The following is an 18,020-nucleotide window of genomic DNA, read 5'->3' on the forward strand; positions in this document are numbered from 1 at the left end:
GACCCCAGCCTGTTTTCTATTTGGGAAAGTTCACTAAGTGAGAATGGAACATGTACTCTGATAAGCCCATCCACTCCAGCAACTTCTCGTAGAGGTAGGATGGTCGCTGGGTCAGGTGTCTTTGGAGAGGAGGGACTTGAAGGTTTGGCTGCAATCTTAAAGCGGGCTACAGGAGGAGTAAAGGTAGCTGCCACTGTGGGGCATTTGGAGCGGCCCACATCTGGCACAGAAGTTGAGGGATCTAGAGAGGGAGAGCTAGCAGGCTCTGCAGCATCCTGGTGAGGAGTAGGAACTGGAGTGGCAGTTTGGGCTTTTGGCGGCGAGGAGACAGGATTACGACGAAAAGGGGGTGGTTCATTAGCTCAATCTAGCATTGTAGAGTCATCTAGAGAAAGTTGAGGTTGTGTAGACTTCATGGCTAAGAGAAGTTGGGATGGGGAACAAGAAGAACACAAGGAGGGATTTGAATGGAGATATATGAATGCTTTAGGGAACCTCCTTCCATTTACCAGTTCGCTGACAGTATGTATTAAGACTCCTTAAAATAGCTGGGTCTAGAGTGCCATTAAGTGGCCACTTTGTATTCCCATCTAGTTGATATTTAACTCAGACCTTATTGCAGAGATATATTAATTTTGATGCCTTCAAATCAGGCATAAGCTTTAAAGATTTGAGATTTTCCAGGAGACAACCCAGTGGGGTCCCTGGAGGAACTGTCGAAGACATTCTGGAACCCATTGGGGGGGTGGTTGGATGTTCGTACCAGCATCCTGAGAACAATCCAAGCACCAAGGAAAATTAACAGCCGAAGCTAGTGGTTTCAAGTGGTCACGAGAAACCCTAGTGGCAATTTGGCAGGGCCCGGTGGCCTGTGTGGGAAAGTAACTCACCCTGGATCCAGGGGTTTGGGGGCTGTAGCCCGGTAAGTATTAGGGATGAGAGTTACCTCTGAGGGTAAGACACCCAGTGGGAGACGTCCTAACGCGTATGTCAAGGGGAGGGGCTGTAATCCGTAATTCTCAGAGAAGGTTGGCCAGACCTTATCTGGAAAGCTGGAAGCCTTGCCCCTGACTGATCCTATTAATTAATATGCCAGTGTCTGTGTGGCTGGTTATGAGCAATCTGGTAAATGGAAAAAACATGGAACTGAATGGTGCCTGAGTGGGGTATAGCTCACATGGTTAAGAGTTCGTAGTCTAGCTGCGCTCAGCTGTGTCTGGTGTCTCTAGTAAAAAGTGGTGAGCAGTCGCCCTGCACGGGGCGGGACGCAGCAGCGGCAGCGGCGGGAGCTGCTCCACATGGCAGCTGCGGTCCCAGCGGCCGCTCCACGTGGCTGTGCACCCTGTCTGGCCCGGCAGTGTGGAGCGGGTCGGTAGACGCAGACACCAGGCCCAAACAACTCCACGTGTAAGAGGTTTAATTAAGAGGGGATAGGAGGGTAGTGGCACAGGAAGAGAGAGGAGAGAGAGAGAGAGAAATGGAAGAATTGTCTCATATATACAGGTTGTGACGTAGTAGGTCCAGGTAAAGGTGGGAGTTGAACCCAATGGATTCTGGGAATATGGTGGCTGTTGTCCTGGCAACAGGTCTGTGGACCCGCCTATATATCTGCCGCAGGTTCTGGATGCTACCACCACCTCCTAAAGCCACCATGCTAAGGCCTTTTGGCTTTGCTGGCTGGGTATGAATATTCACCCAACATCAGGAACCAAGGAAACATCTTCCTGATCTGTTAGATTTGAGTTTTCTTCATGAGATCCTTGACTATGAAGCCCTGGCCTCCATCAGCAACCTGGCAGGACCCTGTTAGAACCTGCTGCTAGAGCGCACACTCCAGCATCAGTCCTGTGGAGCCAGAGGTTCTTGGCAGGCCTTCCTCTCCAGTGCTGGGGGCAGCTTGATGGAGCCTCAGTGTTCCTCCAGAGGTGCTATAAGCTCCAGTGCTTTTCAGAGAATGCTCTCATCCCACACACTTGGACCCAACAGTTAAAACATCTGCTACTTGCTGAAACTTGTGAGCTAGTCAGCCACGGGGCAATTTCATTCTTCCTCTTGGCTCCCTCCAACTTCCCTGTATCCATTATCCTGAGATCTGTCCAGGTTTGGACTGAGCAGTGACCAAGCCAGCTCAGTGAGTCAACAGGTTCTCCAGCGGAGGAGGGAGGATTGAAAAGAAAAGAGACAACTAGACGAAACTGCAGCATGGCCTCAGTCAATTCTGAGACTGAAGGCGGGTTTATTTTTTCCAGTCCACTTTTATACCATTTTAATTACATGCAAGTATTCAGGGCAAGTAGTAGAATGAGGAATCAAGCAAGACAATAGTTAAGGAACAAGCAAGACAATGAACACAAAGTGCCATGATCACTATGGTGTTTGTGGTTGCTAAGGATGATCAAGATATCCGAGCCTACTTATTCTACCCGAAAATCAGACTTCCTTGTCTTTGGTCAAGGTCAGGTCCCTTCCTGAGCTTACTACTTCATCATGTCCTAATGTCAGATTCCTGCTAAGCGGCCCATTTCCTTATTCTTGGCCAATGCCAGATTCCTGCCAAGCGGCACCCCAAAAGGCTCTCCACAGATCAGTGTCTCTTTAAGATCACCCTCTCCTCAGGAATCATTAACACAATGTCTTCCGGGCTGCCCTTCAGCTCTCCTGCTCCCTTGATCCCTTCTCCTTCCATTGGTAAGTGCTTGTCTCTGCCTAGTCCCTGATTGCTACTGCAGCACCTGTAGTTATGTAGCATGGCCAGGACAAGTTCACATCACATGCACAGCCTGCTTGGAACTTCCCTGCGCAAGACGAAAACATGCTTGACCCCTGTCAGCCACAGCTGCAGTGGCTTTGTAGCTCATCACACCTTAATGCAATGGCTTTGTAGCTCATCACACCTTAATGCAATGGCTTTGTAGCTCATCACACCTTAATGCAATGGCTTTGTAGCTTATCACACCTTAACGCATTTCTGCCCCTTGTAGTCACTCTGAGTGCCTGTTATATCTTAGCTGCTGGAGTGGCAGAAATTCGTGATGCAGATATCTTCTCTACCCAGAAGGAGCTCAGAGACTCAGACATGAAAAGCCACCAATCGCAGCACACACACAAAAGCACACATCGCTGCAGTAAGTGCTAGGGAAGTGTGTTCTCAGAGTTCAGCAGATGACAGTTGTATTGTGTGGGCTCAGCAGAGACGTTCTTTTTAATGAGACAAAGTCTACACAGGTGCTCCGAAACTCACAAGTCCATAATGGGACACAGCAATATAACAAACCATCGAAAGAATCCTGAACGCTGGCTTTGAAGTACCAAGGCTATTTTTGCATAATTCCTGTTTCTTTCCCAGCTGTGGGGTGCCTCTGCAGAGGAGCCGCTGTGACTCTCTGACACTGCCATCTGGAAGCAGTTTTCATAGGGTCAGATGTTGTTGAATGCATAGACACAGTGACCAGCAACGCTGCAAACGGTTTGGTAAAATTATTTCAAAACAACAGTGGCTTCACTAGCCAACCACACACCTCAGGTCACAACCAAGTATGATGTTGCCTGTGGTGTGTGCTGTGGGCTGGTTACAGCACTGGGGATCACGAAGAGAATCAAAACCTAGGATACCCAGTCAGAATGGGAGTCATTAAGAAAACAAGCAACAACCAATGCCGAGGGGTGTGTAGGGAGAGGACCCCCAGACAGTACTGGAGGAATGTACATTGGTCCCTGCACTACGGACATCATCGCTATGGAGGACCCTCAAAACCCTGAACGAGAAAATGCTCTAGGAAAGCTCTGTGTCAACACACCGCAAGGTGCTTTTGCCTCTGTGTTTACCTACTGTGCTATTTACAGTAGCCAAGCAATAGGATCAGCCCAGGTGCCTGTCAACAGATAACTCGACATTGTGCTGAAAACACAGAATGGAGTTTTATTCAGCTCTAAAGAACAGTGAAATTGCATCATTTGCAGGAACACTGGTGCAACTGGAGATTAATATTTTAAGTGGAAATAAAAAACAGACTCAGAAAGACAAATATATCTTACTTATGGGCCCTAGATTTTTATAGATTCATACTATCATATATATGTATATATACATACATATGATATCTAAAATTCTTTCTCTTTGCTCTTCCCAACTTCCCTGTCTCCCACAGCCTGGGATCTGTCCAGGTTTGGACTGCACAGGGTCTCTTTAAGATCACCCCTCCACAGGAATCATTAACACAACTTCTTCTGGGCCGCCTTCCTTCAGCTTAAATCAAACATGTAACAAAAGCAGAAGGAGATTAGAGAGAGAAAAGAGACTAGTGAGGGAGTGGGGGAGAAAGACCACTGAGAAAGGGCTAGGAGTGAATATGGTCACCATGTTTGATGTGCTTAAAAATTGTTCTGTGTGAAATGCAACACTATGCACATGAACTTATGTCAATGAAAGAAAAACATCTAGGAAAAAAATCATCATAATGCCAAGAAATAAAGAGGAGTGGCACACATGACCGTTGCTGCAGGGGGGGGGGGTGTCTTCCTCCTTGCTCATGCCTTCTTTTCTGTCTTCTCCCCTGTCACCATCAGAATGATACCCGTGTCTCTTCATGCCTTGTTTTCCTATGGCCAGGAACTCTCCTTTATTCTGAGAGCCCCCTCCTTCTCCCCTCCTTCACTGTAGGCTCCAGGTTTAGGGTAAAGTCCAGATTTCGTCCTCAGCAGGGTCTGGGGGAGTTTGTCCCTGGGAAGACCCTGAGGGACACGTCGAGGTTCAGGCACATGTGGGTGCACTAACTATCTCACTATGGAAGAAATCCCAATGCTGTGGTAGTCACTTTGGGCAAGGCAGGAGCAGTGGTCATGGGCAAGCCTGGGCTGAAGCATGCTGAAGATCTATCTACTGCACATCCTGGTTGTTTGCTCTCATCTTCTGATTTACCACACTGATAATCATTCTGTACAAACGTCAGGACAAGATCTGAAATGCCTAAACATCATTATTCCTGAAAGACTGACAGGATCAAACAAGATCAAACCACCTTTGACTGCCCACAGAGCTCCTCAGAGACTCTCCAGCCTGCGTGGTGGCTTCGAAGCCTCTCCCTGCCCTGTGGTGACCTTCACTGGCGCTACCTACCCTTTCATGTTGAAAACAGTCTCATCTAACTTTGGAAGCCGGGAAGGAAAATATAATTTACTGATGAGAAAAACCAAGAGCGTTCGTGATGTTCTCTGCCGAGGCTGCAGTGTTGCTCGGCATTCTGGGTGTTTATTTCCCAGGGTGGGCAGTCTAGGAAATTCCCCAACTTCTGCACTGGAGCTATTTACTTGCTTCGATATTGACTTCCTTCTCTGCCCTGATGAGGGGGCCAGCCTGCCCTTCAGCCCCGTGTAACTTTCATTCTGATGCACTGAAGAGTGTTGACCACACGGGTTTCTCTATGCCTCCATACAAACTCTAGGCTACTTACTAATTTGAATAGCGCCCAAGAAGAATAAATTTTTTTGGGTACAAATATGGCCCAAGTATGTCACAGGGAATAATTACATTAAAAAGTTATTTGGCTTGGCTAAATTTCAGACTTACCAAGGCAATCTGTATCATATTTGGCAAATCTACCCTCTTACAGGGACTCCTCTGTTCAACTAACCTAGGGGTCCGAGAGTACCAGCTAAATAGTAATTCTGGTATGTGTCAATAACCCCCTATAGCCTGCAGAGGGCAGTATGAGCCTATGCTGATGGGCAAGTAGGTGTGGGATTGCCATCTCCCAATGCCTCTCTCTACAGGAAAGATGTGCACTAAGAGGTAGTTGGGAATTCCCCTTATCTGACCGAATTTCAATTACTATGTGAAACATCTTTCCCCTCAAATATGAAGTGAATCAGCAATATTGCCAACTAATCTAATTTTATATAATATGAAGTCAAGGCTCTACCTTCCAGCCCAAGTAGCTCAGATATGGTATAACACTCAGTAGCCTGAGCCTTTTATTGATATCCTCTCTGGCTCTCCAGAGCTGGATTGAGAACTTGTGTTTAGGATGTTTGTCTGAGGGTGCAGATCCATACGCTAAAATGTCATTGCCAAGCCTCCAGGTTTATCACTATTCTATTCTTGATGTCTGGGAAGCAGAGCCAGCTGCTCTGCATCTGTCCATCGACAGACAGATGGATGAAAGACATGTGGAGTGTATCTCAATGGAACTCTATGCAGCTGTAGAGAAAACCGAAATCATGACATTTGCAGGGAAAAAAACACATGGAACTGGAATTAATGGTTGTACTGCGAGAACTATCTAGACTAAAAGGTGAACGCCACATGTTTCCCTTACTCACAAAGCCTAGATTTAAAGGTATACATATGCACAAGTATGCATGTATGTGTGTATGTATGTATGTATGTGTATGTGTGTATGTATATGTGTATGTATGTATGTGTGTGTGTATGTATGTATATATGCATGCGTGTATGTATGTGTGTATGTATGTATGCATGCATGTATACATGTATGTGTGTATGTATGTGTGTATGTATGTGTATATGTATGTGTGTGTGTATGTATGTGTGTATGCATGTATGTGTGTATGTATGTGTGTATTTATTATGTATGAATACACCCCCACATTCATCCCACTCCCATCCTCCTGACCTTACTCAGCCTTGGGGCACCCTTGCTTCTGGAGCTCCTTTCCTGCCTTTCCAATTCTGCCTCCCACGTTAGGTCAATGATGAAATCAGTCCCCCCCCCACAAACACCCTTTTGCTTCACAGCACATGGTTTGAATCCCTGGCTGGCCGCAGATCCAGCTTCCCCTCAATGTAACTGCAGAAGGATGCCAGCTGGCTTGCTCGTTCCCATGTGTCCTTGGTGCCTTTTCCCACATCCCTTTCCGTAAGGCTATCCATCAGATATCTGCAATGGAATCTGCAGGGTTGCGAAGCTCGTGGCACAGATGGCTAGAAGCTGCCTGGATATCACCCTCCTGCGAGAGTGGCTCATGGGACTTTGCACAAATTCAGATTTATTAGAACTGCAGCACAGGGGTTCCTGCCATGCAGGTTGGGCTAGCCTTCCTGTGGCCTCCCCATCACAATTACCCAGCGGCTGGGTTGACCACTTTCCCCAAGAAGAGCAGACTCTGGGTGGTCACCTCCCACAGCAGAAGCAGGAAGGGCCTGTTAAAGTGGGCATGTGGGGCTGATGTCATGTTCAGGGATGGAGGTTGGGAGAGGAGGCCAGAGGCAGCTGCAGTCTCAGTTCCCTTCTCGTTCATGTCCACTACGGCCTTGTGTGACACCTTAGGAGAGAAGAGGACAGACTCAGTGCTCTTTCACGGTTCTGAGGGCAGAGGCCACCTTCTCCAACCCTTGGTTGATGTCTCAGAGCCTGCTCAGGCTCCTCGGGTCCAACCTTTCTTAGAAACAACTCCAACTTCTATATGTCACCTCCCTGAGCTGAGTACCCTGACATGAGATGGCCTCAGCCCTACTGAGGAGCTAAGTGCCACACACACTCAAACCCAGCAGCACCTCCCAGGACATTTCTTGGCATGTAGGTATACAGGGAGCAGGCTTCTTTGAGTTTCACTTACCTGTTCTTAATTCCCTCTGCCTTCTCATCTTCAAAATGGCTTGTGGGCAAAAGCAGGCCCTAATGCGTTAGGTAGAATTGAATCCCAAGTTGCCCTAATCACAGAATATTAAAGGCCTCGTTTCACAACTTCTTAGCAAGAAAGGACTGTGACCTTAAAAGAAGTTGGGAAAATAGTCTTGTGTTCCTTTACCTCCAAAAAAGATAGCCAAGGCAGGCAAGGTCACTGTGCAATGTTCTTTGAAGTCTGTCATTTTCTTCTTGTCCACCCCACAGGCTCATAAACACACACGAATACCTACACACACTCCAGTGCACATACAGGCATACCTTATACACACATGCTCAGACACAAGTCTACATCCCTGCATCCTTGGGTGTGTATTTAGCTCTCTGCTGGAGGGTTAAGAGCCAAATACAAGACAGAGTCCATTCCTTGTAAAGTCCTGACAAAGATGATGGCAACAGACATCTCTGACCTCAGCTGGGCTCTAGGAAGAACCTGGGTCACTCTCCTGAAAAAGACTATCATTCCTGTTAGAGGGTTACAAATGCTTGACCATTCCATGGGGCTTGTGCTATCTCACATCAAGAAAGAACACAGCCTCTAAACATTGACTGAACAGGAGACCTGCTTTTAGGCAGTGGCTGTGAGCAGCCATTATGGAGGTCTGTGGGGGAAGGTTACAAGCCACTGTATATTTCTCCTGTCTTCCTCTCCTCCTCTAAGAGAGAGATTTTCCCTTTCATCTCCAGCCTGGAAGAATTCATGAGGAGCAGATCTGTAGTCAGCATTACATAGCAAGCTGCTTCTAGGATGCCCTGTCTGCTAGGGATGGGCCTCGTAGAATGCAGTCCTCTGAACAAAGCTGCTGCCATCTTTATCAGACCGTGTGTTCATGCCTACACGTGTCCATCAGAATCGGGATGGCTGGCTGTTAACACTCCCTCACAGATGGAGGGAGGAAGAGAGCCATCTGGTCCCTCATCTGAGATTCCAGCAGCTCCTCTCAGCCATCTGTACACAATTCTGCTCTATTTACACATGGGCTAGGGGCTTGATGGAGGTTGACTGAAGAAGGGCTCTATCTATGTTGAGCCAAGATTTTTCCATGTAAGCTGATTCTGGGTCGCCTATTCTCCTGCCAGTAACCCTTCACCCCTGCCTGAAGAACTCAGTGACTCCTCACATGAAATTTTACTTTGGCTTGTTGTAGGACCTAATGGAGAATAGGTAGACATAATTTCCATCTCCTCTGGGAAGGAGTTCTCACAATAAGCTTCTGTTGTGCTAATGTACTGGGATGCAGGGGAGGCTTGTTACCATAGCAACACTGACAACTACACCACCTTTTTATGCTCTGTTACTTACTTTCTTTTTTTAAAAAAGATTTATTTATTTATTATATGTATTTACACTGTAGCTGTCTTCAGACACCCCAGAAGAGGGTGTCGGATCTCGTTACAGATGGCCGTGAGCCACCTTGTGGTTGCTGGGATTTGAACTCAGGACCTTCGGCAGAGCAGTCAGTGCTCTTAACCGCTGAGCCATCTCTCCAGCCTGCTCTGTTACTTTCTATAGCTATTATAAAGACAGAGAGAGCTCCTGATGCCCAAAGGAGAATTATTTAGAATAAGAGACAGCTACCCCTCTCCTGGCATAAACCTGGCTCTGTGAATGGCCTCAAGTGTTCTACAGAACCCTACATCCCTGCCCCGACTAGTGTAGATTTAGGGAAGGGGAGATGGAAATGGATAAATCCATGAATAAAATCTGTAGTGAAATCTGTAAAGATTGTGTGTTGAAAAGTCAGTCTAGGAAAAGGACTTCGGAGACCTTGGTTTTTCCAATGCACTCATGTTGGAAGAAAAACATCTCTCCTCCCCGAGTTAACATCCCCTGCCTTACCCTGGAGACAGTTTTGTTGAGTTGCCCCATGATTCCTGATAGGTCAGCTTCCACATCAAACAGGTCCCTGAGCCCAATGAGGGGTAGGATCTCTTCCAGGTTGTAGGTTGCAGAAATTGAAAATCTTGGCAGGTGCAAGTCCAAGAGACTAGACAGAGAATCAGAGAAAAGGTGCTGCTCTGCTGGGTGTTGCCTGGGCCCTGGCTGCTGGCAGCCTGGGCTGTGAGCGAGAGCAGGGTATCCCAGCCTGTGGGATGATTAGTCTTCCTGTGACGTGATTTGCTATGGTAGAATATTCCACTACCTACTCCCACCCAAATCTCTCTCCACAAAGACCTCACAGTGACTCATGGCTGGATCTGAAAAGTTTCCTGGCAGACAAAGCTGTCTTTGTTATCTTCCCTGTGTTTGTGGAGAGCTTTCTAGGTGCCAGACGCTAGCCAGCGTCTCACAAGGCACCAGTGATTAGAAGCACGGGATACTAGATTGAGTAAATGCCGTTTGTGTATCCCACCTCCACATCTGAGTCATCTCCAGGTGCTTCAGGCTTAGTTTCCCAACTGTATCTTAAATCCACTCATTAACACTGCCCTAGTGCAAGCCACCATCACCCTGCTCCACCTGTCTGAGCTTTTGTGGAAAACGGCAGAGAGATGCCCCAGAGAGATGCCTACCCCCTGATGTTGCTGCAAGCATCTAGAGCAGAGATTCTTAACCTGTGTGTAATCGACAAACCTCTCTCTCTGAAAAATATTTACATTATAATTCATGGCAGTAGCAAAATTACAGTCATGAAGTAGCAACAAAAATAATTGTATGGTTGGAGATCCCCACAACATGAGGAACTGTATTAAAAGTCCATAGCATTCGGACAGTTGAGAACCTGTGAGCCAGAGAGAGGGCTGTTGTGTCTGAACCCAAAGCCTGACTCCCCATCCTCATCATCAAACTGCCATGTTCCCTGCAATGAATGTGGGAATTTCTTGTAACTCAGAGTAAATCTACCCCTTTTCGCTGAGATTACTATGTTTCCCCTCTTATTTATTTGCTAATTGCCAGGGCTCTCTTAACAACCAACACTCTTGGGAACAGCCTACTTGTAGACCATTCAGTTCATATTCCATTTATCCTGGCCAGCCCACTGTGGGTGGTGCCATCCCTGGGCTGGTAGTCCTGGGTTCTATAAGAAAAGAGGCTGAGCAGGCCATGGGAAGCAAGCCAGCAAGCAGGACCCATCCTCTGCATCAGCTCCTGCCTCCAGATTCCAGGAGACGTGGTCATCTTTAATAATTGTTCTTATCTTTTTTTTTTTTTTTTTTTTTTTTTTTTTTTTTTTTGGTAGACTTGGCTACCTCATGGTGTTAAATTATTATGAAAAAGAAAGAAGTAAGAGGAAAAGACCCCCCCCCCCGCCGCCATGCAGTAAGTAGCATATCTTTGTTTTAACAGTTGAGGAAATCTGTGGGTCAAAGACAGGAGGAAGACATTTGTGAAGTAGAGGGTGAGATAGTGCGCAAACCCTGGAGATGGGCTCCTGGGGCTAGAGCTGAACAGACCTGCCCTTGCTCTTGAGCAAGAACCAGGCAGCACCTCGGGGCACCTACCTGGGTATGAACCGCTGGCCCCACCTTCTCAGCGTCTGTGGCTGGAGGGCAGCCTCTACCTGCTGCATCTTCCCAGGGTCAGGGAGGACCAGCAGCAGCAAGGCGGTGCCGCTGTACTCGATCTGGAGGACAGTGCATGATGCTTCCTGGTCATATAGGAACCTGTGCATTTCCTTTTGCCGCATCATGGGGATTCGGAGCGGCGTCCTCTGGTCCAGGGAGAAGCTCTCCTGCTTTCGGGTCTGGTAGCGATCAAAAGGATGCTTCCACTTGGCTGAGGGTACAAAATCCACCGAATCATGAGCACATGGGCAAGAGAGCAACTCAGGGAGACATCCACAAGGTCCTGGAGAATGGTGATGTCCTCTGGAGCGTCTAAGAAGCAGGGCCCAAAGCCAGGAGGCACTAGAGCAAGTCCCTGGGGTAAGTGACCTATGGTTATGCTGAACTGAGAGAATTTATCTACAAGGCATACACAGGGCGGTCCTGCCCTCCTTGTGCCAGGTATAGTTTTTATTATTTTAAAGAACATTTTATTTTTATTTTGTATGTAAGAGTGTCTACCTTTAAGTCTATGCACCATGTATGTGTAGTACCCAAGGAGGCCAGAAGAGGGCACCATATCCCTTGCAAATGGAGTTATACACAGTTGTCACAAACTGAATCCAGGTCCTCTGGAAGAGCAACTAGTACTTAACCAGTGAGCCCCCAAAGCATGGTATCTTAGGTCATCAGGAATCAACAAGAAGCATGCATTTCTTAGCGAGGTAGTAGGCATGAATTGATTGAAGCACCCTGGTTTCCAGAGCCATAAAGGGTGTGAACTGGGTGGGACTGGCAGCCTGATTCAGAAGGCACAGCTCAGGTTATGTGGGAATGTGATGTCAACTCTCTCCGACCAGATGCCTCAGTGTCTGCGAAGAGCTTCAAGCTGGCATGGTGGCAATGCCAGCCCTCAGGAAGCTGAGGCAAGAGAAGCCTCCTCCTTAGCCTTTCTTTTGTTCTCTCTCTCTTTCTTTCTCTCTTTCTCTTTCTTTTACTTGAGTCAGGATCTTTCTATATAATCCAGGCTGATATCAACTTGTAATATTCCTGCCTCAACCTCCAAAATGCTAGGAGTGGAGAGATGTGCCTCCACGCTGAACTAGATAGCCCCTTTCTGGGAAGTCGACCCTTACACCCAGGCTAGGGTCTCTGTTGAGACTTCTTTGGCCCACACCTATAGTATCCCTCTGAACTGTCTTTTCTCTGTTTCTACTTCCACAGAGGACATGAGCTACACAGGGGCAGGGGAACTGTCTTATTCACATGTGATGGAGCCGGGCAGTGGTGGCTCACGCCTTTAATCCCAGCACTTGGGAGGCAGAGGTAGGCGGATTTCTGAGTTCTAAGCCAGCCTGGTCTACAGAGTGAGTTCCAGGTCAGCCAGGGCTATACAGAGAAACACTGTCTCGAAAAAACAAAAAACAAAAAACAAACAAACAAACAAACAAAAACACACGTGGCAGGCGCTTTACTTACAGAGAGGGCCATATTTCTGTCCGAGAAGTCTCACCTTTGAAGAAGATGTAGTTCAAGAGAACCATAAGAGTGCCGTGGCCGAACTCCGCGAGACAGTCCCCCACCTGCCCGTAGGTCTGCTTCCTCACTAGGTCATTGATCTGCTGCCCCGTCACAGCTGCTTCTGTGAAGTTGGCAGAAAAGGCCAGAGCTCCGTACAGTTCCTTGGCCCTGTCCAAAAAGCGCTGTTGAGGCTTCAGCTGTCTGTCTAGGAACAGGGAGTGTCCCAGTTTCAGTTCGAATTTGGGGCTGGGCAGGTCAAGCGTGTGCAGCAGACTCTGGAAGCCCCGGTGGATGTCAGCTGCTGGGGTCTCAGTGAGGTTGAAGCCCAGGCTCTCCAGGATTTGAATCTGGGTTTCGGCTTGTGCCCCGAGAGAGAGCAGAGCCACGCTGCTGGAGAGGCTCACGGGGGAGAAGAGGATGTTCCCTGGTACTTCCTCTGCTAGTTGCTTGTATAGACGCAAAGCAAAATTAGTAATGGTGGGCGTGACCTTGTGATAGGCAGGTGCTGGCTCCAGGGGCTGGTGGCTGGCTGATTGAGGTGCCCCCAGACTCTTATCTCCATGGGCAGAAAATGGCTGACAATGGACAGGAAGCAAGACCTCCGCTACCAGCAGCCACAGCCACACTGGCCCCATCGTCTGAAAAGAAAATGAGGAACACATGGGTTTGGTAGATGACACCATCACCCCTGATCTTACATTAAAGCCACCATCCATACCTAATCCCTCACTGCAGAAAACAAATGAAGGGGGAGTGTAACTGGGATTCCAGCTGAAAAATACATCCTGCAGTCCAGCCTTCCTCCTTCCTCCCTCCCCTCCCTCCTCTTCCTCTCCCTCTTTCCTCCCCTCTCCTCTTCCCTCTCTCCTTCCTTTTTTCCCTCCCTCCTTCCTTCCCTCCCTTGTCCCTTCCCTCCCTCCCTCCTCCTCTACTCCCTCCTTCCTTCCCTCCTTCCTTTTCTCTTTCTTCCTTCCCTCCCTCCTCCTTCTCTCCCTCCCTCTTTCCTTCCCCCTCCCTGTCTCCCCTTCCTTGCCCCTCCCTGTCTCTTCCTTCCTCCACTCTCTCCTATTCTTTTCTCCCTCCTTTCCTGTGTTCATTCTGTTCTCTTGCTCCATCCTTCATTCCTTCTTTCTCCTCACCCTCTTTCCTTTCATCTTACTTTTATTTTTTTCTGGATTCTTCTGGACCCAGTCGTTTTTGTAATCATATATAATATCCGAGGATCAACAATCAAGCCTACAGAGATGAGGGCAGCCTTGGAAGGAGGAGGGAGCAACAGGACTGATGGTTCCTGGAAGAGCTGAGGGAGAGATGGGCTCCATCTCCACAGCTCCACTGCCTGAAAACCACCTACTGTGTGCAGAGACAGAAACACCCATGTGTAAGGATGCAGGGGCTTTGGAAACATCTATTACCAATTGAGTTTTGCCTACTACAAATTCATGTGCCTAGCTTCCAGCACCTAAAACCTCATAATGCTGCTTTGTTTATAAATGGGGACATTAAGATATAAGTAAATAAGATGGGGCCATTTAAGTGAGGCCTTAACCCTGTGTCACTAGTGTCCCTGAAAGAAGGGACTTTGGTTTCTGAGACATATCCAAGGAGGATCCTGAGGAAGATGTGAGCAGAGACGAGATCCTAGTGAGAACCACACAATTCTGAAGGTTATAGCAACCAGGGATCAGAAAGGGACCTGGAACAGGTTCTCCTGCACAGTCTCCAAAGGGCACAGCCATTGCCTTGATGGTAATGTTGGATTTCCAGTTACCAGAAGTGCAAGGCAAAGGACATCTGTTTAAACCCCTGCTCCTGTGTGCAGAGGCAGCCCCCTTCACTCAAGTGCCAAGTGTCTTATGTTCTAATTGAAGTTATGAAATGCATCAGAATAGCTGTTGGTCACCTTGACAGGGTTCATGGAGAGGAAGGAGCAAGAAGAGTGTGGTGAGTGCAGCCAGCGGTGGGGGACAGAGCCTACAGTGTGGACAAAGCAAGGCTCACCCCACTTTGCTCCACTTCCTTCTCACCCCAACACCCACAGCCCTGCCTCTGCCCTTCTTCAGCCTGGAGTCTTCTGGACCCTGATCTCTTCCTGCATCCCTTCAAACCATCCCTTCTACCTTTTAATCACACAGTGGCTACATGCTGATTTTTGTTCCTAGTTTATCCTGAAAGCATCCACACCATGATCAACAACTTCTGTGCATTTTGCCCCTGTGATGGCCTTTGGCACAGTGTCACCTGCTGAAGCCAAAGGAGGTGAGAGGCAGATGGAACACTGCCCCCTTGGTGCCCAACCAGATTGCAGGCGCCACGTGCTCTCAGAAGGCGAGCGGGGAGTGCTACGTGCTGGTGAAAGCAAGGTTGGCATCTCCTCAAGTCATCCTCCCTCCGGCATCAGCTCCACGTAAGGGCTTAAGGATAGTTTTGTGTGCTTGAGACTTTCTTACATGGAAAAACCAAAGGAAGACATTGAATAATTGGTTGAATAATGATGTTGAGTAATTGGTCTGCCTTGGTAAAATAAGAGCAAAAAATGTGAGGGAGCCATTTGTGGCCATTGATTGCAGGACTTTCCTGACCCTGCTACATTACACCCCAAAGTAACTCGCAGAAGGATGTGTTTTCCAAGGAAGATTGAACTGCAGCCAGGGAGTCTGGGCTTGAACTAGGGCTCTACAGTTACTCGCCATGTGATATTGTCTCTGCAATTCACGGCCTCAGTTTGCAAAACCCAAATGGCAATGCCACGCCCCCTCTCGTGATTTATGAAGTCTAACTTGCAAAGCACCGGCGCTTGAGAAATACACTACTCGTCCCTTTTCTACTGAGGCCGGGTGCACTGGAAATCTAGTGCTCTTAACTCTGTTCCCAGGCAAATTCTCAGAGAAAAAGCAGAACCTTATTCCTGAGTTCTGATCGCCTTGTGTCTAAGTGTTTGTTTAAGCGCTGGGTACATCGGGCACATTGCATCACTGCTCTGCAGACAGAGATGTTTACAAATGCGTGGGGAGGGAGTCGATGGGCGGAGTATCCTGGGTAATCAATGATTATATTACCGCTGCTTCCCACCTGCGCCTCAGACACCTGGAAGCTATCGAAATGCCAAGAGTCACAGTCTTCCTCAAATGCTGGGACAGTTTACAGTCTGTTGTTTAAACTAATGCTCCTGAGACCCTCGAGTCACGGAGACTCCGAACCTAGCTGTGTACACAGGGAAACTGGCTTAGAACTGGCGAGGCTCAGTTCCAGACCTGGGCTTCTGTGCATAGGCCTGTTGCCATAACCGAGTTCCTAGTAAAGACCTGGGCTTCTGTGCATAGGCCTGCTGCCATAACCGAGCTCCTAGTAAAACTGCCACTTAGCTTCACGGCTGTTTTTATGTTGGTTTGCCAGGAATATTGGCAGCTCATAAGTCAAGGTTCCTACAGCTGAATTTTCCAGAGACGATGCCTGAAAACCTGAAGCTCTAGCTTCAAGATTTAGGGGCAGGACTTTCTCTAAAGTTTCTGTCTCTAAAGCCAATGGTAGGTAGGGTAGATAGATAGATAGATAGATAGATAGATAGATAGATAGACAGACAGACAGATGGCCCACCTTCATTTTGGGGGCAGGGCATACTCACAGAGAAGTCACCCAGGTGGACCCAGCTCCACAGTCCTGTATGGCCTCCTACCCACAGGGTGATAGTGTTTGAAGACCATAGCAGCCTGGTCGATATTTGTCAGGTCAATTCCTGGAACTGATGGGAAGGCAAATAGGACAAACTGGACATTTTTTTACAAAGTGGCTGCTGGTCCCACACACAAGCAGGTGACTTGGGCTTCACAGCCCTAGTCCATCTGAGGGCACTGTGCTGGTGGGGGGGGGTCGGGGAGTGTTGGAGATCAGGGCCCCACTGTGTCTGAGGGCACTGTGCTGGTGGGGAGGTGTCAGGGAGTGTTGGAAATCAGAGCCCCACTGTGTCTGAGGGCGTTGTGCTGGTGTGTGTTGGGGGTGGTCAGGGAGTGTTGGAGATGCTAACATGTGAATGGGAGCTTTGTAGGATTAGGCAATGCTAGCTCTGAGACCTTGAGGAAGTGTGGCCACTGCTACTTCACAGAGAGAAGCATGGCATCTAGTGGCTTGCTTGCAAGTCACTCTCTGAGCCGTTGCCACCGTACCAAGCATCCCATCATTTCCAGCCACTTTAAGCCTAAACTGTGTAGATTGCAGAAGGTGCTGGACCGAAGGTCAGTGAGTGTTGGAAGACTAGGTAGTGGGCACCGGAGCTGCGGCTCAGAGACAGAAAGCACGCACTGCTTTTTCAAAGGACCTGAGTTCGGTTCCCAGCACCCACATCGAGTGGCTCACAACTGCCTGTAACTCCAGCTCCAGTCGATCTGACATCCTTCTCTGGACTCTCAGAGGACCTGTACTCATGTGAACACACACACACATATAGACACACACACATAAACACACACACAGACACACACACACACAAAAACACACATATACAGACACACACACAGACACACACAGACACACACACATAAACACACACATATCTACAGATACACACAAAACACACACATACAGACAGACACACACACACGTACATACACACACCACACACACACAGATACACACATACACACACATACAGACATACACAGACACACACACATAGATACACACAGACATACACACACAAACACACATATATACAGACAGACACACACATACATATAGACACACATACAGACACACACAGACACACACACAGACACACACAGACACACAGACACACACAGACACACAGACACACACAGACACACACAGACATACACAAACACACACAGACACAGATACATACACACATAGATACACACACACAGACACACACACATAGATACACACATACAGACACACACACACAGACACACACAGACACAGCGACACGCACACACATAGATACACACACACAGACACACAGACACAGAGACACACACACACATAGATACATACACACACACACAGACACACACACACACATCTGATGCTGAGGTTTATTTTGTTTAAGAGATGGTTGCTCCCTGATGGAAGAGACTTTGTATTCTTGTTTGAAAGTGTGTGTGTGTCGTGGGGGGCGTGGGGGTGCCACATTCATGTGGAGGGCAGAGGTCAGACCCAGAGTGTGTCAATCCTCAGAAGCTATCCGCCTTGTTTCATGAGGCAGGGTCTCACACTAGGTCCTAGGGTTCACTGATTGGACTATGCTGGCAGCCCAGGAAACCCCAGAGATCTCTGCTTCTCCAATGAGATTGCAAGCACACATCACCACATCTACCATTTTATGTGCATGGTGGGAATCTAACCTCAGCTACA

At 48.1% G+C, this 18,020-nt stretch overlaps 1 protein-coding gene across 2 annotated transcripts; it reads right to left on the minus strand.

Annotated features, from left to right (window-relative positions):
• Nucleotides 1–6,988: 6,988 nt before the first annotated feature.
• On the minus strand, nt 6,989–16,338 carry LOC116080131 (serpin A11). Of its 2 annotated transcripts, none has more exons than XM_031356406.1 (5): nt 16,276–16,338; nt 12,643–13,288; nt 11,088–11,361; nt 9,484–9,631; nt 6,989–7,281 (listed from the first exon to the last, which is right to left on the minus strand). In XM_031356406.1, the coding sequence occupies exons 2-5, from the start codon at nt 13,283–13,285 to the stop codon at nt 7,078–7,080; spliced, it is 1,269 nt and encodes a 422-aa protein (XP_031212266.1). In that variant the 5' UTR covers nt 13,286–13,288; nt 16,276–16,338; the 3' UTR covers nt 6,989–7,077. The 2 variants fall into 2 exon arrangements, with proteins under 2 accessions (XP_031212266.1, XP_031212265.1); XM_031356405.1 differs by having other exon boundaries at nt 16,248–16,330.
• Nucleotides 16,339–18,020: the final 1,682 nt, after the last annotated feature.

Source organism: Mastomys coucha, unplaced genomic scaffold (assembly GCF_008632895.1).
Source record: "Mastomys coucha isolate ucsf_1 unplaced genomic scaffold, UCSF_Mcou_1 pScaffold6, whole genome shotgun sequence".
In the NCBI taxonomy this organism is placed as follows: Eukaryota; Metazoa; Chordata; class Mammalia; order Rodentia; family Muridae; genus Mastomys; species Mastomys coucha.